Genomic DNA, 23948 nt, shown 5'->3' on the forward strand with positions numbered 1-23948 from the left:
GGTTTCGTGTTGTTATTTATTATTGGCTTTAAGTTGCAGACTTATGTAGAAACTCTGGTGCCATTCGCAACCCGCTGTGCTAAATGTGAAGGCAGAAAATAAGTCTTTGCTTCACAGAACTCGCAGTTTCGGGTTCTTTTCTTCCTGAGGCTGCTTTGCATTTTGGTGTAATTTCTGCAGCCGTGACTGCTGTAATTATAGGATGTCTGCATGGAGCTGTCTGTAATCTATGCTTCGGTTTCCAAATCTTGTTTTCTCCTAGTTTCTGTGACTTTTTGCTGCACTGTAGAAGAGCCTTTGTAGAAACTACAAAACCAAGTGGAAAAAAGAGAGGAAAGGAGTCTTCAGGGATGGCCCATGGGCTGGTTTGGTGAGAGCTTTCAAGAGCCTGAAAGGTTATCGGAGCAGGTTTGGATGTGTCCAATTTAGATGGGACATAAGGAAGAATTTCTTCACCATGAGGGTGGGGAGGCTCTGGCCCAGGGTGCCCAGAGCAGTGGTGGCTGCCCCATCCCTGGAGGGGTTCCAGGCCAGGTTGGATGGGGCTTGGAGCCCCTGATCCAAGTGGGAGGTGTCCCTGCCCATGGCAGGGGGTTTGGAACTGGATGGGCTTTGAGGTCCCTTCCAACCCAAACTATTCTATGATTCTACATCCCTTTGTACTTCTCGACTGCCTAACTAATACCTACAAGGAGAACATCCTGTAAGTAGTCCTGGGCTGTAAAGGCAGAGTCCGTAGGGGAAAACAGGACAATGGTGAACTTCTGAGTCTAGACTGAACATGGTTAATCTTCAGTCTAAACTCCAGTTGCTGCTTAAGTGGAGCATCTTCCATTATTGATGTGACACAGTCAGGTTAGGCAGTGGGAGACAGTGCTTTGTGTATTTAAAAACAAAGGTGATGTGACCAAATTGTGCATCAGTTCATTGAGGAAGCGGCTGGCGTGCTAGAAAAGGGGGAGGCTGGAATTCAAATTTTCTTTGACCTTCTTGGACTCTGTCTGCAGAATTTTGTAGGTTCAATGTTGTGCAAACACACCTCGTGGCTTTCCAGCATAATCTGTCAATAAAGAGTCCAAGTTTAATGGAACTTAAATGCATTGTTAGGCTGACAAAGACATGCCTGTATCTGCGTGTGCAGTGGTGGAAATGGTTGTTCTTTATCTCGTAATAAATATAGTCTCTCTTGTTATCGACACATCTAACTCTGCCTGCACCGAGGACAAACAATCTCCGTCGCACTGACAGTAGAAAGGGTTTAGAGGAAATTGTAATAGAGCTGTAGCAGATTTCTTTGGGGGATTTGCAATGCAGCATTAGTAAGCCGCAATTGCATTAGCCCTTCTACTGTTGTGTTGAATTAGTGTTTGTTTTCTCCTGAATAGAATAAATATAATCATGTTTGTTAACTTTTTTTGATATGACTGGAGCCAAATGCTATTTCCATAGTAAAAGTATTATGGTAAGTACTTTCATGTAATAAAGCACGCTCGTTTTGGCAGTAAGGTCTCCTGTTTTAGTACCGACCATCACATTTGATGGGGCTCTGCTCTTGCAGTCGTGCTTTTGTGAGCCATAAAGAAACACGTCTGTTGGGTCCTTTGACTCCCATTCAGTCAGTTTGTGGAGAGGGTGGGTTGCATTAGGGGTCCTTTTACTTTGGCGGGGGGCTTTCTCTGGGCGTTTGCAGCAAGTCCACAAGACCCGCCCATAGGTCTTTCAAACATTTGAAGCGTCTTTCCTTTACAAAGGCATTTTGAAACTTTTTTCCTTTAAAGCTTTTGATGATGACCCACCCTGGAGGGTCCACAGCAGCAAAGAGGGGTAATTTTTCATGGGATGTGTCTCCCCTGGCCCTGATGTGCAGAAGCAAACCTGTGTTCTGGACCCTGTCCCTCGTTTTAATCAGTGGCAGAGCAGAAAGCCCACCCCGTCCATACTGTTCCACTGGGTATGTCTCTTCTTATCTATCTTCTTATCTTCAGCTTTGGAGTTTCAGCCTCTAGTGCGACTCCAGAAGCATTTTGCAGTTGAAGCTATGGATTATGGTGAAGACTGGAGACTTGATTTCTGTTTGTGGCCAACTCACGTGCTTTACAGTTACCTTTATGCACCAGCTGCATTTTGCTCCTTGCTGCAGCAAGTGGTGTGTGAAGTTTCACCTTCAGGTTAAAGAGGATTATACTCTAAAAGTGAAAAATCTAAATTCTATTAATGCCTTGAAAACAAAGGATTTGCCTGCAGGATGAGTCGTTTGCTTTTCTGTATCTAACGTGCATATATATATGTATAATTCTATGTATGCAATACCCGGTGTATCTACATTAAATTGTCTGTTGTGGATGGTTATGTGCATAAATAAGTGCTAAGTTTAATATAATTCCCCAGAGACCATTTTAGCTATCGAATCGCCGCGTTGTGACTCTTTCAGCAATGCGTGTGTGAATCGAGTGAATCGCTTCTTTCATTAAAGTGACCGTAATTAATCTAGCGTAGAGATCGCAGAGTATTTAGACTAATGAGACTGAAATAATTCTGAAATGTTTCATAGGTTAAGGAAAACAGCTGGGAAATGGGGTTGTTGGATCCCCTGTAGAGCGTGAAGTAGTTTGGCTTTGTCTCCAGTGGCTCCACATCAGTGCGCATCAGCCAAGGATTTGGTTTGTGCTCTTTTAAAGATGAGATGGGGAGATGTGACTTAAAAAAAATTAAGCATTAAGAACTTCAATGTAAAGATTCCTGCAAAAAAAAAAGGTATCGATTTAGTTTTAGCCAGCAGATTTCTCCAGGAGCGGGCGGTAATTAAAGTTGATGTCGATGACAAGTTTTGCTGCTGCATGGAAACACTTTCATCTTTCAGTGGGAGGCAAAAAAAAGAAGGAAAACAGTAAGCAACCTGAGTGTGAAAAACTGCTCAGACTTACCTACCAGCCCCAGCTTCTGGAAGGAGCAGAGGCAGGTGTTGCCGTGACTTTGGCTTTGGGAGTGATTTGTTGCTTTTTCTTTTGCTGCTGTTAAAGTTCAGAGCAGCTCCACGGAGCAAAAAGGTGGCAGAGAGTTTGAGGTGCTGTGACCTGGTGGCATCAGGAGAGGGATTTGCACTCAAGCTTGCACCCAGGAACAAAGACTGAGGTGGAACCCAAATCAGAAGGATTCTTTTGCTGTCAGCAATGGTGGCGGTTCCTGGACCGGGTTGGTTTTGAGCAACTTTCTCATATTTGGTGATGTTCAATAATCCCGATGTGCCCTGGTGTCACCACGTTGGGGTTGGTAGCGTCATGGTGTGTCTGAACGTGCCAAGGAGTTTCATTTCTAAAATAACCCGTCCTGTTAAGCAAGTTTTCATGCCTTTTGAGAAATAAAAGGAGGAGATCGTTGCCTCTCTTACAGAAAACAAGTCTGTGTTGATCCGTCTTGGGGGTTAAGATGGCTCAGGAGCCCCACCGTTGGTCTTAAACATGTGCTGGTGGTGGTAAGGACCTTGAAGCCCTTTGTCTGGCGTGAGAAGTACTTCATTTGGTCATGGGGCACAAGCCTGACTGGTGAAAAAGTTTATTTTCAGTGTTTATACTGCTTTTTTCACAGGGTACTCCGTAGCCAGGAGTCCCTGACACTCATGAAGCAGCGGGTGGGGGGAAGCTGATCTCTCACTGCGTTTTCCGAGCATCTCCTCGACGTGTGTAACACTGCTTCTGAAACAGACTTGAGATGCAGGTGTGTTCTCTCCATCCCTGCAGCATTTAGCGAGGAACACTAACTCCATCTAATTATTCATTTTCCTTGTAAAAGTCCGTTGTGATGGCATGTCTCTTGCGACCGAAAACTGAGGTCTAGAGGTGCTTAAGTATACTTTGTTTAAGAGAGTAGACATGCTGAAATAAGATGTTCAGAATTAATGGTACAGCTCTCATGATAATTTGAGTAGAGGTTTGGATGAAAAGTTAAAAATACAGGTGAAGTGAATAATAATACACAGAGCTATGAAGAGCTGCTGCAGTCTGGCCCCGAGTTGTACTGGAAGGAGAATTCATCTCCCAAAAGTGAGGATGCTTTGATGTAATAAAGACAGCAAGGAGATAAAGTCTCTGATGAGGCTGGGGGTGCTGGGGCTTGGGCTGGCGGTGGTCCTGTGCCTTGGACACTGTGCTTAAACCGAGTGCCCACAGCCCCAGATTTCAGCAGTTTGTGTTTTTCTTTTGTTCTGTGAAGGCTTCGTGAGTGCGCGTTCTTCTTTTTACATCTCCTATTGACCGCTGCTGTCAGGTAGCATTAAGCTTTTTGTGACTGCTTTATCCTACCGTGGAGATGCTGCGGGAACCTCGCCGCCTCCTTCTCGCAGACAGCCACGATGGCTCAAGTGGGTCTCCTTTTGGGTTAGTCTGAAAATACAGTCCCAGCAAGAGGAGGGGAAGCTGTGCTGTGGGAAGATCCAATACCAGGTGGGTTCCCCCGAAATGGGTCCACTGTCAGATGGGTTCCTGGAGGACCCCTTGTCCGCTGCAGACTGGACGAGGTTATTGATTATCAGCAGGCCCATACAGACATGCTTGTGCCGAGGGGAGGTGAAAGGAGATTAAATGAAGAGTTGTATCTGCTGGTGAGAGATCTCAGCTGGGAACTGAGCAGCCCGGTGCACAGCACTGTGGGAGCACGGAGCCAAAGGCTGATCCTGGAGTCCTTTTTGGGTTAGCAGCGATGCTGCTCTTCTCTTGCAAGTGATACTTGGACGTGCCCGTGCAAATCCAAGATTTGTGGTCCCTGACAGACCCTAACCAAGACCAGTGGCTGTTAAAATGGTTCATTGAAGTTATGAGGCTGTTGGAAAAGGCAACACTGAAATTAGTGATCACCCTCGTGCAGGGGAAGCTCTGCAGAGCTGCTCTTGGCTATGGAATTAGCCAAGTGGAGGGGAGGAGGGCACACAGCTTGTGCTTTCCTGCTTGCTGGCCTTCTGCGAGGTCTGCTTGGATGGGGTCCTGAACAGGCAGAGGCATTAATTCCAGGCGCCAGTGAAGTGCGGAGCTTTGGGATTGCACGTGGCTCTGAAAGGGGAGAGATGGAGACCCTCGGGCTGAGCGCAGCCCTGCACAAGTTGTGTCAGACACAAGCCATTGCTCGGTCTCCATCCCAGGGAGGTCTGGGAGGTGCCAGTCATTAAATGTCCTCTCAGAAAAGCTTCTTCTGACTCTTGAAAGCTCTTGAGTGCAGCTCCCTGTCCTGAGCCGGCATTGGTGTGACCTTGGAAGTGTGACCTCCTCTCTCCGAGACTCAGCTTGGTCTCTGCGAAAAGACAAACTAAAACCAAACCAAGAAGAGGAGCCCCAATTATGTTCCATTGTCTTTTATCTGTTTGGGTTCACTGAGGCTGCTGTGTGATCCTGATCTGGGCAGCACCGGGGCACGCACATAGCTTCCAGCTGATGTTTAAAGCCGTTATCTCAAAGTAACGCACTTGACATAATGCGATTTCAAGTGGAGTCCTTACCTTTGGTGGTGCCCTTTGACTCCCCGTTCTCCTACAGTCGGTTTGTATAGCATCACGCAAGGAATTGCTCTGTGTGTTTGGGTTCTTTAAGAAGCACTGCGGTCAAATTCGTGCTAATCACATTTCAGAGTGGTTAAAATGTGATCTTCTGTCTGCAACTATCCTCTTCCACCGCTGTAGTGCTTTTAGCTCCCTTTCTGATATTTTATTGATTTATTTTTTTTTCTTTCTCTCTCTCCGTGTGGAACCAAATTGAAGCAGGAATTGGGATTGTAAATAGATAATGGTGCATGAATGCAGATTAATCAGTGCCGTCCATGTATAGTAATACTAATTGTGCCAAGGGAGGAATGGCTGAGTGAATGATATAAATATTTAATGCCTGGATCCAATGTGAAATACAAGAGCAAGAAAAGAAAATAGTGTACGGGAGAAAAGCACACTCAGTGCTTATGCTCAAAAGAGGGGGTTTGATGCCATTAAGCTTTCTGTATAATGCAATAAAGGAATTGGAGGAGCTGCGTTCAGCGCAGAGACTTCAGTTTCACTTAAGAAAAAAGGCCTTAATGCTGTGGTTAAAAACAGTATTGGAAAGCGTTTGGGATAAAATCAGTTGTTTGAGATGCATTTTTCTTAGTCCAGGTAAACTTGTAGATAGCATTTGGGGTGGGGATGTCTGGGGACTGGGTGGGGACTCGGAGTGAAATCCTGAAGTTCTGAAATGAATCGTAGAATGGTTTGGGTTGGAAGGGACCCTGAAGATCATCCAGTTCCGACCCTCTGCCGTGGGCAGGGACACGTCCCACTGGACCAGGCAGGTGCTGCAGGTCTTTCTGATTGAGCAAAGACAACCATGGACTTTGAAATCCGTGCTGTAGGGGAAGCGACTGGTTAAGGAGCACTTTAGGAGTCCCAGCTGAATATTGGTGGGGTTGTGGTTTCTTGGGTGCGTTGGTTGGTGTACCTGGCAGTTCAAAAGGTGAATAACTCCACACCAGGTTCCTCCAAGCTCCATGTAACCTGGCCTTCAACATCTCCAGGGATAGGGCAGCCACGACTTGTCTGGACAACCTGTTTCCTTACAGGAGAACACTTCTTCCTAAGATCTCATTTCAATCTCCACTCTTTCAGCTTAAGAGTTTTCTTAGAGTTTTTCTCTAGCTCTTTTAAAACTTGTGGTCACATCGTGAATTCTCGTCTTCCCGGTGTGCTGGGTCTCTCCCAGGAGCAGTCCGCTCTGGTGTGGATACAACAGAGTTGGGACTTGCATCCTGCTCACAAATGTAAACAAACCGTTCCACTGACCTCAGTTGATGACAGAGTGACCCCGCTACCCCTGGAGCAGCATTCTTTCTCTTCGTTCAGAGAAGAGCTAAGATGAAACTGGTTGCTCCTGTTCAAAGCCCTCTGTTTGGGAGCAGGACAGCAGCTCGCTCTTCCCATTGTTCAATGGGCCATGATGTAAAAAGCCGAAGTCTGCTCTCTGTCCACTGTGCACAGGATGAGCTTAAACTGCAGGAGAAGCTAAGTCAAGTCTAGACATCAAGAAAAAACATGTTTTTAAAGTCTTGCTACTATTGAATTTCTCTGAGGCTGCTAAATGCTCTTCAGACAATTCCAAGAGCTCCTGTGTTTTCCGAGCACTGCTTTCTGTGCACGGGTTGTTTGATGTTGGTGTTGATGACACTTGAAACTGGATCAGATTTATTCAATATCCTATAGGGCCCAAACTGTTAGTCATGGTCTAACAGGTTCTTGCTCATCCAAAGCGCTCAGCGTGGTTCCAATGGTAATTTTTGCTTTCAAGGACCTCTCATGGGTAGAGCACAAGGCAGTATCCAAAACCACGGTCCTTGTGGGTTGACTGAAGGTTGGGATGAAGTGATTCTCCTGATTCTCAGTCACCAGGCCAGGAGACAGAAGAAAAAGCCTTTTTCTCGCCCACCCCTCCTGCCCTCAGCATCCTCTCTGATTGCCTCCAGAAAGGCAAAGCTGTGAAAATCAGATTTTTTAGGTGGCGGCTCAGTTCATCTCTTTTCCGAGTGACTCCAGGATTAAAAAGATGCTTAGCACATAAAATGGGTACCAGTTTCCCATCAGTGAGTAACGATTGTTGATTTCACTTTAAGAACAGTGCTGGCATTGCTGCTTAGTCACTGCGAAGCCTGAGATTTCAGTTAACACGTTGCCATATTCAGGAAGCTGAATATTTAATCAAGTGATTCATATCTCCTGGTGATGGTGGCGAGGAAGGAGGGGGGAAATGGACATACAGAAGCTTGAAAAGTTGAGCAAATTACTAATAGAGTTACTTAAAAAAAAGAAAGAAAAATCTGGAATACTGAAAAGTGCTGTGGCGGAGGTCCAAAACAGAAGGGGGTTTATTTACATGGCTCACTGGGCTATTCGGAATTCAATCATTTATTGGGCTAATGGTAGGTGTTGGAAATTCAGAGCACATAATGTAGTACAGAAGTGTGCTGGGGAATGTGGGAAGGAGTCCCAGCTTGGTTTAATTAGCTGTGTGCATTTCGAAGTCTCTGTAACGTAGCTCCTCCTTTTTTTTTTTCTCGAAGACAGCGAGGCAGCATTGTGTTTATAAAGAAAAATAACGTGACCTTGAGAAGTTGGTGGTACGAACACGGTGTGCTCTGTGTCGCAGCGCAGTCAGCATCCTCTCCAGGAGCTCATCGCAGCCGTTATCGTCTGCTTTTTTGTCCTGGGCTGCTGTCAGTGTGCCGGCGGGTTCAGCGGTGCTAATTGGTGCTGCCCTGTTCTCCCCACGCCCGGAGGAGTCGGTGGGGGCTCCTGCGGGAGGCTTGGGGGGTTCCTCTGGTTTCTCTGATTGCTGTTGGCTCTTGCCTGCTGAGCATCCTTCGCGTTCCATTTGAGATTCATAAACAGCAGCCAGGGCATTTGCATGCAAAGACCACGCAGCTGCTTCAGTTCAACTGTGTTTATCTGTAATTAAATATTCCATTATCAATTAACCATTAATGCTTCATAACGATTATTTTAAACCTGTGGGAGCCTTATGGTGAAAAGCTGGTAGTTAACTGCAGGTAAGCATGATGTCTTCCATTAAATGCGTAGTTCTAGGCATGTTATTTCTTATCCATCAGAACGTTTCTGCCCTGGACCCATGCAGTCTGGTGTTGTGCAATATGCACTTGAGTGGGAACGAACCCTTCATGCTGCAGTTGTCCACCTGCAGACCGGATGGTGGCAGCTGGGGAAGTCCAGGATGGCATATTTTCAGCTTGTGCGAGGTGGCCTGCCCACCAGCTGAGATCTCTAGAACAGGAGAAGGTGCAGGTCTGGGATTAAAGTGTGCATTTTGTTGGGTGTTGCCACCTTCAGCATTGCAGGAAGGTTGGTTGGGTTTGGTCCTCCGTTAAGTGCTCCACTAGTGTAGGTTTGCAGCTACCGCGGGGCTCAGAGGAACAGCAGTGTTCACGCCTTTTCCAGTGTACAGAGATTTTCTTCCTGGGGAGGATGAGAGGGCTGGGGGCTCAGTGCAGGTACAGAGCCTGAAGTTGTATCTCTGCAAGTAATTAAGCTAATGAAAATTAAGCTTTGTCCTTTTGGTTTGTGTCTGAGCTCTTCCATCAATGCTCAGCTCGGAGCTGGGTGCCGATGACCAGCGGCACCGGGGATCTAAACTGGCTCCAAATACCTCAACCTGGCATTGACAACGAGCTTTGTAACTTCAGAAATAAAAGAGATAGGAGATAAAAGGGGAAAAAAAGGAGAACGTTACACTGGAGCCCCAGAGAATCCAGTCTTTGCATGTCGAGAGCCTGAGCGGTGGTGTGTATGGAAATGAGTGGTTTCTTGGCTAACTTAGTCCTTTCCAAAAGCTGCTGATGTCTTAAGCCGATGCCCTGTGGTGCTGATGAAAACGTCCATGCGGGAAATTCAAGGAACCATTTTCCTTCCCCCTAAGTCTTTGTGTTGTTACAGTGGTGCAAAGCACTGTGGTTATTATTGATTATTTTTCTCTACTCCTGATTTTGCCTTCAGTAATTATTTATGCTGTTGCAAAGGTAGTAAGAAGTGCAATGCATGACTCTTTTTTTCCTAATTGATTTTCGAAGAGTTAATTCACTCAGCTGGTAGAATCCTGGCATTTCATGTGTGCGGGATCCTTGGAAGTTCACAGTGGACTATTTAGATGCCTAAAACAAAGTGTGGTGTAAGTGGATTAGTGTGCAGACTGCTGAATCCACCGCTCACAGGGATGTGCATATTAAAAAATGGGATGATGGGGCAGGAGAGGGAAATTCTGCCTCGTTTAGGCAGGTTATTTTATTGTTCTGCAGTTCTCGTATCAGGCAATTGAGTTACTCCACTCTTCACAGTTATGAAAGTAAAATTTGGGTCTGCGTAGCTAAAGATTATTTATGAGGTTTGACTATTGATTCAGAATGAGTAATAAAACAGCCCTTGGAGGGGAAGAGGATTAAGTTTAACCATGTTGTCATAACAACCAGCTGCAGTAACTTTCCCAGAATTGGGTTTAGGCATCCCGTGTTTGATCTCAGCCCAAAATATGCTTGTTTGAACTTAGTTATTTGAGAAAGTTTCAAATTAAATTGGTTCGGCTGTCTTTGAGTTATCCGAGGGCGGCAGGGTGCCGTGTAGAATGCATTTTTATAACACCTTGCATTTCAAAAGGATCTGCAAATTTGAGATGAAAATAATCAATAGAGAAATGATCGGGAACGATCTGAAGCAATTTTATGGTGTAAAGGATGTTTTCAGCCATGCTTCCTAATTATGCAGGATTCAACCAGGGGATAATACGAGGTTTAAAGTCTGTGCTGTAGGTGGCAGAGATGCGTTAGTTATGCAGCATAATCACCCCGCTATTACATTAAGTGAAGCAGGGTTACACTGCAGCTCAGCTTCCAGCGATAAATGCACTGCCAAGGACCATCCTGGCACCCCTGTGTTTGAGTTGGAAGTAAATTCACCTTTGGAGGTGTTACTGGAGTGAAGGACTTGTAAAAAATCTTCAGGGCTCTCAGTTCTGCTGTTGAGAATGTGGAGTAATAAAATCAGAACTATCCTTTGGAACAAATTTCCAGGATCCTTTTTTACCTTCATCTAAAAAACTACTGATGATGCTGATAGTTTTTAAATAAGTGACCGTCTACAATTCATAAATTAAATGGGCTTTCATTAACAGTAGTGGGATTCCGTAATCCCTTCTATCATAGCAGCTCTGTTCTCCTGCCCGTGGTTCACGTTACCTTTATCTGCCTCGGTTCGAGGGGGCTGTGACTTGGGAAGACCTTGTTCTGGACTAAGACCTGGTGTGTGCTATGAGGACAGGCTGGGAGAGTTGGGGTTGTTCAGCCTGGAGAAGAGAAGCTCCATGGAGACCTTAGAGCAGCTTCCAACGCTGAGAGGGGCTCCAGGAAAGCTGGGGAGGGGCCCTGGATCGGGGGGTGCAGGGAGAGATTGGAGGGGTGGCAGAGGTGGGACTGGATGGGCTTTGAGGTCTCCTCCAGCCCAAACCATTTTGTGATTCTATCTGACAACTCTGCCAGGAATTATCATCTGGGGTTTAATACAGCAAACAGCGTAATACTTTAAAAAAAAAAAAGAAAATATGAAGAGGTACGAGAACAGTCGCTCAGGGACTGCTAATGGGCTGTGGAGCTTTCCACCTCGTGTTTGATGGCTGTAATCTTTTCCAGGTTGGGATAGATAATAAATCATTGTTTCTTGCTGGCTGTTTCCGGAAAAAAAGAGGATTGTTCTTGCAATCCTTTCTCTTCCTCAGTTAAACATGCATTTTCTTTAAAGCAGGGTTAACCAAATATGAAGAGAGGAACTGAGTAAGCTTGAGAGTCAAGTTCATCTTGCATACCTAAGGGGTAGTGTGTCCCCTGAGATGATATTATTGTTTCTGTGCGGTATCAATAAGATGTGGAAGGCGACAGAGCTGCGAGGCACAGTTACTCTGGGGAACAAGTAGAGCTGCTCTAACTCAGAGCTGTTCTGTGCCTTCCACTCAGTCTGTGGTGCAGGAGGAGACTGAAGCCTCTGGGCTGTCCAGCTGGACCTGTTGCGTGTGTCCGGTACCACAGAAACAATAAATACCCAGCTCGGTCCCACGTATCCTTTGCCTTGCAAGGAAGGAGTGGAAACCTCTGTAATTCCAAATGTGTAACCACTGGGTGGGAAGACAACGGGACGCACACAGAGAAACAACCACAATGGTATGAGGTGGTTTCTTTGGGTGTGGGGTACTCCTCCAGGGTCTCTTGTATTCACGGAAGGGGAGGGTTGCCCTGCTAGTTGGGGGGTAGTTCACAGTCAGAATAACATTTGGCTGTTCTTGGTTGGTTTCTTGCAGGTTTACTGGAATGAATTTGCCAGCCCCGGTTATCAGCAGTAAAAATTGGCTGCGGCTTCACTTCACGTCGGATGGCAACCACAGGCAGAAGGGGTTCAGTGCCCAATACCAAGGTAAATGCTCACTGCCCAGTCCCACTGTTCGCTGTGGGGATTAGCCAAACTTCTTTTTTTTTTATAGGAATATGCGATTCACTTCCTGCATCATCCTTCTGTATCCTGTTAACATTCATTTTCCAGCTGGTAATGTGGAGACCAACTGTTGGCAGTGGTTGGGAGTACAAACACTTGTGGGCTGCAGGACAATTCATTTGGACCATGTGCTTTGTTAGTGGAAGCAGATGTTCCTTTACCTGTGGCTTGGCAGAAGGTGCTGGGTGGGATATGGGATCCAGTCAGGGTGCCCCCAGGCAAAGGGCGGTTGCAAGTTGCACAGGGACTTTGCCCGTGTTTCCATGGAGCTTGTTCATAATGAAGGTGTGGGTTTTTAGCCTGGAGAAGAGAAGGCCGTGGGGAGACCTTAGAGCAGCTTCCAATACAGAAGGGGACTCGAGGGAAGCTGGGGAGGGGTTCTGGATCAGGGAGGGCAGGGAGAGATGGTGGGAACGGTTTTGAGCTGAAAAAGGGGAGATTGAGATGAGATCTTAGGAAGAAATGTTCTGCTGTGAGGGTGGGGAGGCCCTGGCCCAGGTTGCCCAGAGCAGTGGTGGCTGCCCCATCCCTGGAGGGGTTCCAGGCCAGGTTGGATGGGGCTTGGAGCCCCTGATCCAGTGGGAGGTGTCCCTGCCCATGGCAGAGGTGGGACTGGATGGGCTTTGGTGTCCCTTCCAACCCAAACCATTCTGTGATTCTATCTGACAACTCCACTGTAAATGTATGCTGTCCCATGTTTGCTCGTCATCCCTAGAAGGATGGATTTCAGGGTTGGGATCTTCAGATGCTGTTGAGGGAGAGGAATTGCTTTGGCACACAGGGAAAATATTCTGTCATGTGTGGTCTGGAGGCAGCTGTGCCTCCTTGAGGTTCAGCGCGTCTTGTTTGGGACCAAGTGGTCACCACCGCAGTGGTTGGAGCGGGTTTGCAGCAGTGGAACCTCACCAGCCTCTCGGAGGACTCTGGAGGACTTTGTGGGCACAGTGGTGGAGCACTGCCTCAAGCAGCCGGCGCTGGAGGCAGGATTAGGGAGAGGGAAAACGAAGCAGGGAAGGAGCAAGAAAGGCATTCAATTCCTTGTTCACCTCCCAGAGGTTTGTGTCAGCGTAGTTCAGCAGCTTCCCTCAAGAAGAGAAGACATGACTTGGACAAGAAAAATTACCGTCGCCCCAGACTAACAGGAGCACAGTGAGACAGGGAGAGGAGTTTCCTTTGATCAATCTGCCAACTGACCTTGTTTGTTTGTTCTGTTTATTGAGCCTCAGCAATGCTGTCAAGGCCTCGATATGGGCTTTGGTTTATCAATCGCCATCGTTAACATTCCTTGCTTTCCTTTAACGTGTAAAATAGTTTAAATTATAAGAAAAAATCCCTTTGTTTTTCCTGTGTAACACAAATGGCTGCGTGCGGCTGATGGCTTTTGATATGACGTTTTCCTTTGCTGTCATGATTGCTGCTTTCTATTAAAACACCTGTCTGAATCATCCTTTTTTCTTAAATAGGAAAGTAAAGATTAATGTTATAATTTGCTCTGATTAGATAAATGTCAGGGGATTCTAATCTAGCACACTCCTTAGTAACTGTTTTGTTAGATATAATGAATTGTGCTTTTGCGTATTGAGGGTTTAAAAGATGAACTTAAAAGAGTGTTCTTGAAATGGCATTGAAGCAGGACCTCCATCTCGCTGGGAAAGGGATTATGACACTCATTCTTCACACGTTTGCTGGTTTTTGTGGAGTCTGTCAGGTTCTTTCCATTTGTGAGGAAAGATTTCGGTACTTCAACAAAAACAAAACAAGAAACAAAACAAAACAAAAACCCCTAGGGATAAAGGCAAGAGTTTAGCAGTCAATGGAATCTGTGTCTGTAGAACATTGTAGGTGCCAATCCATTGCCGTAAAATTCAGCAGAACTCTTTTCAGAGGAACAGAACCTGGATTGAACATAAATGCTGTAATGGGGAGAGACAAATAAATACATAAGTAGTCAGATATTTAATGCCATCTAAAGCAGAGCGACCAAAATCCATGTTTTAGCAGTGGAGGTGTAAGCAGACCCCAGGGTTGTCCTAGAGAAGGAAGAGAGGGTTAGGTTGATTCTATCTTGTCCTTTTTCTGAAGACATGTACATCCATCATTCATTAACGTCTTTGTCCTCTGAGACAGTATCTGGCTTTGCTGATAATCTGCAAGAAAGTAATTTCTCTTCCAACTTGTCTAACACTGACACTCAGTTTTAGCAGAACGGCAGCTTTATGTGTTCCATTTCAGCTCTCCCTAATCCATGCCCTGGTTTGAAAATCTCTTTATGAATAAAAGTAAGGGGAGATGCAATCAGCCCATGTACAGGTTTTATGTTTAGCACGGTAAATTTGTTCCCTTCCAGGCAGAGTTAAAATATTTTCCCCTTTTCCTTTTCCCTTTGATGTAAGGTGAATCTTGCATTCTTGCAAATACGTTTTCCCCCACGCACTGTAAAAGCAAATAAAAGGGTCTGTAGAGAAATTGGTGCATCGATCTTTTTATCTTCCTCCCACTCTTTCTGCTTTCCATCCCCAGAAGATGCCATGGACCTGCAGGGGTAAGAAGATGGGCTACGAGCGCCCGACTTGGGAGAGGAGACGTGGGGACCAGGAGCCAGGTGTCCCCTGGGATCCCCTCTGTCAGCGCAGCCGTGAGGGGCTGTAAATGGGGCGATGAGAAACCTGTGGAGCTTAAAGTGATGCTAAACAGATGTAAATAATGCTCTGGCTGCTGTAGTCCCTCTCCACATATTTTATTGCGCAAGTTGGATCCCAAATTGCTTTTTAGCTGATTGTTACCAACGCGTAATTGCATCTTTTATTGATCTTCCCACCCCATTCCCGTCCGCTCCCCCCGCCCCCCCCAGCCTCAGGTAGAAAGACAAATGGGGTGAGGAGCGCAGAGCAGATACCAGCAACCCTCCAGCCTTTGGCAGCCGTCTGCTCAACTGTCTGCTGCACACGTTGCACTGCAAAGATGGCTCTCAAGGATCGGTATTTATCTATAAATGTGGATGGGTAATTTTTGACAGGTCTTGATCTGGGATCCCACCTTCGGGCAGCAGAGGGGGGTTTGTGTTGGAGGGGACCTCCAAGCCCATCCAGTTCCACCCCTGCCATGGGCAGGGACACCTCCCACTGGATCAGGGGCTCCGAGACCCATCCAACCTGGCCTGGAACCCCTCCAGGGATGGGGCACCACCACTGCTCTGGGCAACCTGGGCCAGGGCCTCCCCACCTGAACAGCAAAACATTTCGCCCCAAGATCTCATCTCAATCTCTCCTTTTTCAGCTCAAAACCGTTCCCCCCGTCTCTCCCTGCCCTCCCTGATCCAGAGCCCCTCCCCAGCTTTCCTGGAGCCCCTTTCAGCACTGGAAGCTGCTCTAAGGTCTCCGTGGAGCTTCTCTTCTCCAGGCTGAACCACCCCAACTCTCTCAGCCTGATGGTGTTTCTCTTCACCTCCAACTCGAGTGAAATCCCCCAAAGCAACCTGCTGCAGTGTCCCAGATGATGCTGAACCAACCCAGCAGGAGGGAGGAGAGATTCAGCAGCTCTGTATTTAATAGCCGTCCCCCAACAAGGGGAGCAGAGGTGCATGGAATAGATTTTTGCTGAAACGCTGTTTTTCAAATTAAAAATGAATAAGTGTCTTCTTAAATTCTCATTTAGAGCAACATGAAATGGTTTAAAAGAAACACCCCAGCCTGCCTGCTTGCTGGAAAAGCTTTGTAATGTCATCTTTCAAATCTGACAGGACACTGAGTATTCCATTAGATCTATCAGATACGTGTGAGCAGCAAAACCCTCCAGAAAACAGAGGAATTTCTGTTCATCCAATTATCCTGACACAGCCCTTTGTAGTACTGTTCCACATTCAAATTGATAAACAAAATAGATTTTTAGATACCAGGTTTTTGAGGGCATAGAGTGGGAGACTTGTTCTTATTATTTATTTTTTTTTTAAAACGAGGAAGTGTGTTATGTTCTGACTTATTCTAATCTGAATTGGGCAATTTGTAAAGCTTGACTTTCATCGTTATGTCTCGATGTCGCAAACAAAATGAAGGATTAAGAGGAGAGTGTACAGTGATCTCTCTCAATCAATTATTGTTAAGAGAGACATGATGCAATTAGAGGAGCCTCTACTTCATGAGGAATGCAGGTTAGTGTCTCTGGTTTAGGATTGGTCCTTAATAATGACTGCCTGGTTTCTGCCGCTTGTTTTCATTGCAACAGCTTCCAGTGCTGAAAAGGGCTGCAGGAAAGCTGGAGAGGGGCTCTGGATCAGGGAGGGCAGGGAGAGGATGAGGGGGAAGGGTTTTCAGCTGAAAGAGGGGAGATTGAGATGAGATCTTAGGGAGAAATGTTGTGCTGTGAGGGTGGGGAGGCCCTGGCCCAGGTTGCCCAGAGCAGTGGTGGTGCCCCATCCCTGGAGGGGTTCCAGGCCAGGTTGGATGGGGCTTGGAGCCCCTGATCCAGTGGGAGGTGTCCCTGCCCGTGGCAGGGGTGGAACTGGACAGGCTTTGAGGTCCCTTCCAGCACAAACCATTCTACAATCTCTGTTGGGTGGTTTGCAGCTCGGCTTTCCGTGAGTTGCAGGTTTGGATCGGGGCTCTGTCTGTTAGTTGGGTTCTGGAAGGCAGGGAGGAGTCAGAGAATTGAGATGCTTTGAGTTGAAAGGGACGTTTACAGGTCATTCAGTCCCAAGTGTCCCTGCCCATGATCAGGGACTTTAACCAGATCAGGTTGCTCAGAGCTCCATGCAACCTGACCTTTAATGTTTCCAGAGGTGGGTGAACCTTTGTTAAGTGTGTCCTTACAAATTAGCTGTTGTGTCCAAGACTGGGATGTGTTGAAGGCAGGAGCTCTCCGTGCTGGGTGCCTTCTGCTGGGCTCAGGATGTTAAACAGTCTGAAATCAGTGCAGGTGGCTGCAGTTCAACATGCCCTGATGGGAAGCATGGGCCTTCCCAGGGCTGCATCATCCTGTCCGCGGTGTCGGCATCAACACCGTGTGTGTAGGGCATTCCTTAGTTATTGGAAAGCTCTGCTTGTGCTTTAGGGCTACTTTATCATGCAGAAATCAGCAGACCTGTGCTTCTCCGTGTGCGGCTGGGAGAAACACTCACGGGTAATTGTATAAAGTAACTTGGAATGGGAAGTTGCGAAGAATATAAAAATGGAAATGGCTTTTATAAAGCTGCTCTCTCCCTGTCGGTGCCCCAAAGCACTTTACGGAGCAGTGAATTAGATACTGCAAAGTCATGAGCCACCGTACATCCTGCAGTAGCTCGAGTTCAGCCTCAGATACTTGGGCTTGGCTGTGTTTTATTGACTTGGAGGAGACGTTGGCTGTGACTGTGAGGTTATCCCTGTGCTTGCTTGGAAAGTGCCAGAGCATCATTAACTGCAGCATGACTGAGGATGAGCGGAACAGGGCCTCCTTGGCGCTGTATCCCACCAGAGAGCTCAGCCTTGGCGTGGGGCTGCCCTGCCCGTTGGTGGGTGAGCAGCTTCCAGCACTGAAAGGGGCGCCAGGAAAGCCGGGGAGGGGCTCTGGATCAGGGAATGCAGGAATAGGACGAGGGGGAACGGGTTTGAGCTGAAAGAGGGGAGATTGAGATGAGATCTTGGGCAGAAGTATTTTGGCGTGAGGGCAGGGAGGCCCTGGAACAGGTTATCCAGAGAAGATGTGGTTGCCCCATCCCTGGAGGGGTTCCAGGCCAGGTTGGATGGGGTTTGGAGCCCCTGATCCAGTGGGAGGTGTCCCTGCCCATGGCAGGGGGTGGAACTGGATGGGCTTTGAGGTCTCTTCCAGCCCAAACCATTCTAACAACAATTAATTCTAACCATCCTACAAATACCCCACAATCATCCTCTTGGGACCTGGAGGAGTGCGTGGCTGCTCTGGGTGTTCTCCGACTGGCTGCCCTTCCTGCGTGTTTGTGATGGATTGCACTAATAAAGAAACACATCTGCATTAGGTTTGCTCTGAAGGAGTCATACTATTAATTATTTTTACCGTCTTACAAAAATAAGGCAAAACCCCCAACAGATTAAAGTTGCCAATAAGAAATACATGAACAACAAAAGCTTCTCCTCATGAATATTTCTTAAGCTAATGTGTAGTCGGTTTGAAGTTATCACTGCTTTATTTAAAGAGAAAGCAAAAAGCTGTAACCAAACGAGGAACAAAAAGCTCCAAGCTAGCATCCAGCTCCTAAAAGCACTCCTTCAGGTGAGCTTCAAGGAATGAGGCTTGACATCTCCCTGTCTGAAGCTCCTGCAAGCAGATGTTCTAAACAGATTCTTCTTTTTTAAAAGCCAGAAAAGGATGATTAAAAAGAAAAAAACTTGTTAGTTATATCAGTAATTTTTCTTGACAACTTTGTCTTAGAAATGTGCTAATTTAGGGATGAAAGTATGACAAGAGAAAGAACAAGAGCAGAACAGTTTGAAATGGAAGATGGACTGGTTTTCTCCGTAGATAAGGACTGGGTCTTCAGAAAAAGTATCTTTTAAAGTGGTTTGAACATCATGCTTTCTGATGGGAGGTTGTTCTTCAACCACATTAGCTTCAAATAAGTCAGTGAAAAATCCGCTCTGTGTTAATGCGGACTATCTCGTGTGTGCTGCGGGAAGCCGTTGTCTCTGCTGGTACTCAGATGGTTTTGGCAGTGTAGGCTTTGTGTGGAAACCCTCTTGTGTAGAGAGCACCTCAGCAAGAGCTGAGTCCACACGATGAAAATGAATAGCTGCTCGGTTATGCGGGGAGTTCTCATAGTGCGAAGAAGGATGAGGCTCTTGGAGATGGATGAATGCAAATCTTGTTGCTGCCCTTGTGTTGCGTTCCCCTGGGAGGAGGCTCAGAGCACGGAGGGTGAATGGTCACACAGGACCTCTGGTAGAGTCTCCGTGCAGGTTTTATTTGCCGTGTGCCTGAGGCTGTTAATAGTGGTTCTGTACATTTATACTTTGCTAATAATATGGTTTTCATATGGCCCTTCTTCTGCTATTTTACTGCCTTTTTCAACCTACTTATTTATGCAGATGGTGCATGATTTTTATGTCGGGGGTGTTGATTTGAGGGCTGTATTCCCGCAGAAGCAGAAACCGGCTTTATTGTACAGCATATTCATGGAATAACTGCATCAGTAAAACTGGGTTGGAACTACCTCAGCGTTTTACTGCAGCGATCCTGGGAGTTTCTTAGAGCTTCCCTTCTGCCTGCTGCCCGCTTTTAGTACGTTAAGCCCGGCGGCCTGGCTACGGAGGGATGGGGCCGTGTGCCCAGGTTTTGTATTCCGGACAGGTCATTTGGCTCAGGTGCCCAAAGACCTCAAGGGGTAAAGGAAAAGGGGGCCCTGATGGGTTTGAGGGGTCAGGAGGAGTTGGAGCTGTAAGGGAGAGGCGCAGGGGATCCTGCAGTGGGGGCTCTGCAGCTGCTGCTTAGTTTTCCTTCTAAATAACCCTAACGCTTGGCCAAATCCCTCCCTTCACTTGGCTTTGTTTTAAATCTCTCTAGTCAAAAAGCAAATGGAGCTGAAGTCCAGAGGGGTGAAGCTCATGCCCAGCAAAGACAACAACCAGAAGACATCAGTGTGTAAGTTCCTTGGCTCCTCCTTACGCTCTCTCTGTATAACGATCTCCTTGAACATTTCATTTGACTTTCCAGTAATCTCTAAAACTTTGTCACTCTTGAAAGTTTTACTGCTTCCCCTTCTCCCCCCTCCCTGCATTTCTGCATCACCTCCTTCCAGTGCTCTATTCACAAGCATGTACTAACTCGTTACAGCGGGAGCAGAGGGGATGCTCTGCGTGTGTTTAATATATACTGTATGCCTGACAGGCCCGCAGTCACTGTCCCGTTGTCTTTTAGAGTGGAAAGTGTCAAACTAAACAATTTTCAGTACTGAATTAATGTCACTGCTGTAAAATTAGGAGTAGGGATAAGGAACCACACCAAAAAAAAGATGTATTGGAGACTCTCCAGAGGCAATAGCGGTCTCTCTGTTATTTCTGTTTGCATTTTATTTAACTATCCCTGCAGAAAACCCATACCCCTGCTGCGCAAGAGCGTACAATACTGATTTTTATGGTCTCCTGATCGCTTACTACTTTCAGTGTATCTGGTTGATGCGTTAGAGGTGTGCTCAGAGTGTGGCTTTGTCACTGGCGCGTTCTCCTCTCGCAGTAAGCGAATTGAGGGCTGTTCATCTTTACATTAGGATCTTTACACATCAGGAGCGAGACTCGGAGTTTCTGTATGCGTATGGCTGGACAGACAACTTAAGGGGACTCTGAACAGGAGGGATTCGAATTAACACAAGTTACTATTTCATATCAATTCAAACAGGAGCAGAACGTAGCATTTCCTAAAATAGATTTCAGAGGAGAGGCTGTAATTGCTCATTTTGTTGCATAGTTCATTACACCCATCACAGAGGTACCCTTTGGACATCGCACTCGCCTGAATTTTGGATGCAAAATTCACTTAAGAAAAATGGATGAACTGCATTTAAACCATCACTCACTGTCTGAAATGAAAATGGGTCACTTTTAGTCTCCAGTTTTTCAGGAGCAAAGCCCAACAAGGTGACTAAAAAGCAGGATGTAAATCGCCCAAAATCTCCAAAGCACAAAATGGTGGAGCATGGTTAGAGAAAATTAATTCAGTTTTAAGAAAAACCCTGTTTGAAGATTTCCCTGGTCCTGTGTTATGTTCTTGCCAAGACGAATTTAATTGTAATGAACATTTTAGTTCACTTAAGTGAGAATGAAATCTCATTCTGGGCAAAATACCACTAGCATTGATTTTGTGGGCACTGGAGAGAAAAAGGTGTGTTTGGAGTGGGATATCGGCTCTCTGGGATATTGGGGAATGTCGGGAAGGGAGTCGTCGCCGAATGAGACATGATTAGCCTGGCTTGGAGTCCTTACTGTATACAGTTATAGCTTATAGTATAGCATATAGTGCATAAATTAAAGCATATCTAGTTATACAGTTTACTGTATATAAGTATTATCATATTGAGAGTATATAGGATTTCCATTTCTCCTTCCTGGGAATACTGGGCTGCTTCCCTGTAGCAGTTCTACCTGTTGCTAATGAGTTTTGCTAATGACCGCTGTCAGCCCCATGAGGAGACAGCAGCAGAACTTGCCTTCCTCAGCGTGTCCGGCTCTGTCCCAGTTGTGCTTCGCTTTTGAGGATGAAAGTGTAGGAAGTTCTTGTTGGCTCTGCCCAGTTTATCCTCGCCCAACGGAGAGCAGGCTCCAGTCTTCAAAGCTGTCAACTCAGCATCTTGTATGGTGCTAATCTTGTCGTACTTGATAAGGCAAAACAGAGCGTAGGAAGGCAGCTTAGCCTGAAAGTTATTAAGCTATGATAATATAGATAGTGATAGCGCCGTGGCCCAAGTTCCTCTCCGTGACCAGCATGGTGCTCGCCACGGTCCTTGTGCCTCCAGCTCTCAGCAAGGTCTGGATTGCAAACCCCGATTAACCTCTATCTTGTGCAGCCTACTGCTGTCACACTTCTCTTGCAGTGAATTTTCAACTTCAGAAGCGCCGATTCTGGAGAAGATGTCTCCAGAAAATGGTTCATTTTCAGAAAATGGGCCCCGAAGTGTTATCTTCTCTTTCCTTTTTTCATTTGCATGGCTGGCCATGACCCTTCTTCGCACTAACTTCCCTGATCTTATGAGTCTTCATATGCATCAAAGATAATTATAGAGGTGGGACAGGCTGATTAAGGATCTGCGCGGCTTGCTAGCCTTGCTTTTATTTCATCTGGCTCAAATATCAGAAATTTAGAGACTTCTGTGTCTCTTGGTAAGAGCTTAAGCTTTGCCACGCTGGTTTCTCAAAGCCTTTGGTACCAGCAGTGCTTTCTAGTGCTCTTTGTGCCTGTCCTGAAATTCTCCCTTGAAGAATCCGTGGCCGCGTAGGGCAGCGTGTGGGGCTTAATCCCCCGCAGGTCTTTCCGAGGGTTTCTGTTCTGCTGGACGGATGCTGTGCTTTGCTGCCGGCTCCTGCCCAGCCATATGAAAGCCTGTGTGTTTCATGTGTCTGAATGGAGGCAAAATGCAGTCGCACAGCAGCTGCTGCTGCTATTGCAGAAAAAGATGTATAAAAATACCGAGTTTCGGGGGGAGGTGCTGATTGTGTTCGGTTGCAGTCAAACATGTTGATTTGAGATTGAAATCAAGTGCCTCGTACAGCTCACCATCCCTAAAATTAATTGGACATCTTGCTTGAATCATTTTTAGAGGAAAAATAATTCAGCTCTGGAGAATAACATGTAAGAAATAGCTTTAAATTTTAGATTGCATTTAGGAGATGATTTTTTTTACAACATGCAGTATGTAAACGTGTGGATTCTGTGTTCATACAGTGGGAAAAAAACATGTTGCTTTGCTTTTACAAAACAGCATCAAAGCTGCGTTTCTGACCGTTGATGAGGTATACCCGGAAACGCGCTGCCGGGTGTTGTCAGAAGGGATCCTGTGAAGCGGTGCACAATCTGTGTCTATGTAGCCTCGTCAAAATCTATTTGGAATGTACAAATGCAAAGTCATTTTGGAGATGTTGACCAGTTTTAGGTCTCAGCCAAGCCTATGGAAGCTTCTAGATAGTCAACCTTGCAGTGAGCCTGCTTTCTACAGACGATGCTGAGGTTGGGATGCGTGATTGGGGGTCTCTGCTGTGCAGTGAGTATCGAGCAGAAGAGCAGCCAGCCGTGGGTTTCGAACGCTAGGCAGCACAGCTTGGAGAGAAGGCGTGTTTGGTTTAAGTAGGACACGTTGCAACCACGGTCTTTGTCAGTGGTCTTTGAAATCTGGAATTCTGTGAATGTTTTTGACCTCGCAACCTTCTGAACTGTTCTGCGGTAGCAATGAGATATACCCGAAGTAAAAAATGTCCGGCTGGAAGCAGTCTGCTCCAGTGCTGGAGCCTTGCAGCCCAAGTCCATACCCTTTTCATGCTCGGATATTACTAGAGACGTATTTAAGGTCTGGATCAGCACCACTGAGGTCCTGGGAATGCTTTGTGTTTGCCTGGATGCTGGAGGACCTCCCTGCATTGGAAAGGCAGCGAACACTTCACTGAGGTGAGTGTTCACGTTGTCCGTAGGACAGCCCTCCTGCTTTTAGAATGGAATTTTGAAGCCCATGGACTCGCCCAGGTGGTTGCACAGTGACTGGAAGCCTTATTGTGATCATGGAGATCAGCCTTTTGAAACCAGCCGCTAAAGCCCTTCCCTCTCCCCTGCCCCACGTCAGCAGAGCTCCCTTGCTTGCGCTGTATTTCTCATGCTGAGAGGTGTTGAGTCTTCGTAAAAACCTTTTTTAGATGCTGCTTTATTTTGTAGTTCGTATTTTACATTCCCAAATTCAATAAAAAAAAATTGTCCCTTAGGAATCTCTCGGTGAACTTTCTTTATTAGCACGGGGAGATCCAGAGAACTGAAGAAGGCTCTCCACTCTTAACAGATGGAGTGAATTACTGTGGCAAACAAAGCGATCGTAACGGCTGTTACTGAATACACGATGAGAAAGAAGCTGTTGAATAAAATCAGGAGGAGAGCGAAGGGGTGGAAAACAAGTTCCGTGGTTTGGGGGAGAGAATCCTTGAGGCTATAATGTAGAATTTGATCAGTTCATTGCGGTTTTAAGGGCGATTGTTTTCTTAGTAACCTTGGGGAGTTCATTTTGGAGTGTTACGGCCAGGGCATAGATCAGTCAGACCTTCAGGAAGATGAACACAGCGCTGACAGCAAGTTCTCTGCATAACAAATGTGGTTTATAACCTTTGGATTAGTAGTGTTCATCTCTGTGTGTTTAAAACAAAAGGCAGAAGGACAAAAGTTTCTGTAAGTGACCATTTAATCCATTCTCTCCTTTTCTTTTGCTCCCCTT

General features: G+C 46.3%; 1 protein-coding gene across 3 annotated transcripts in view; it reads left to right on the forward strand.

Annotated features, from left to right (window-relative positions):
• CSMD2 (CUB and Sushi multiple domains 2) overlaps positions 1 to 23948 on the forward strand; it is a 295469-nt gene that overhangs the window by 115916 nt on the left and 155605 nt on the right. For all 3 annotated transcript variants that reach the window (XM_054086316.1, XM_054086315.1, XM_054086317.1), the window contains 2 exons: positions 11853 to 11965; positions 19553 to 19630. In XM_054086316.1, coding sequence (XP_053942291.1) covers positions 11853 to 11965; positions 19553 to 19630 — 191 coding nt within the window. The remainder of the gene's footprint in view (positions 1 to 11852; positions 11966 to 19552; positions 19631 to 23948) is intronic.

Source organism: Cuculus canorus, chromosome 22 (assembly GCF_017976375.1).
Source record: "Cuculus canorus isolate bCucCan1 chromosome 22, bCucCan1.pri, whole genome shotgun sequence".
Lineage (NCBI taxonomy): Eukaryota > Metazoa > Chordata > Aves > Cuculiformes > Cuculidae > Cuculus > Cuculus canorus.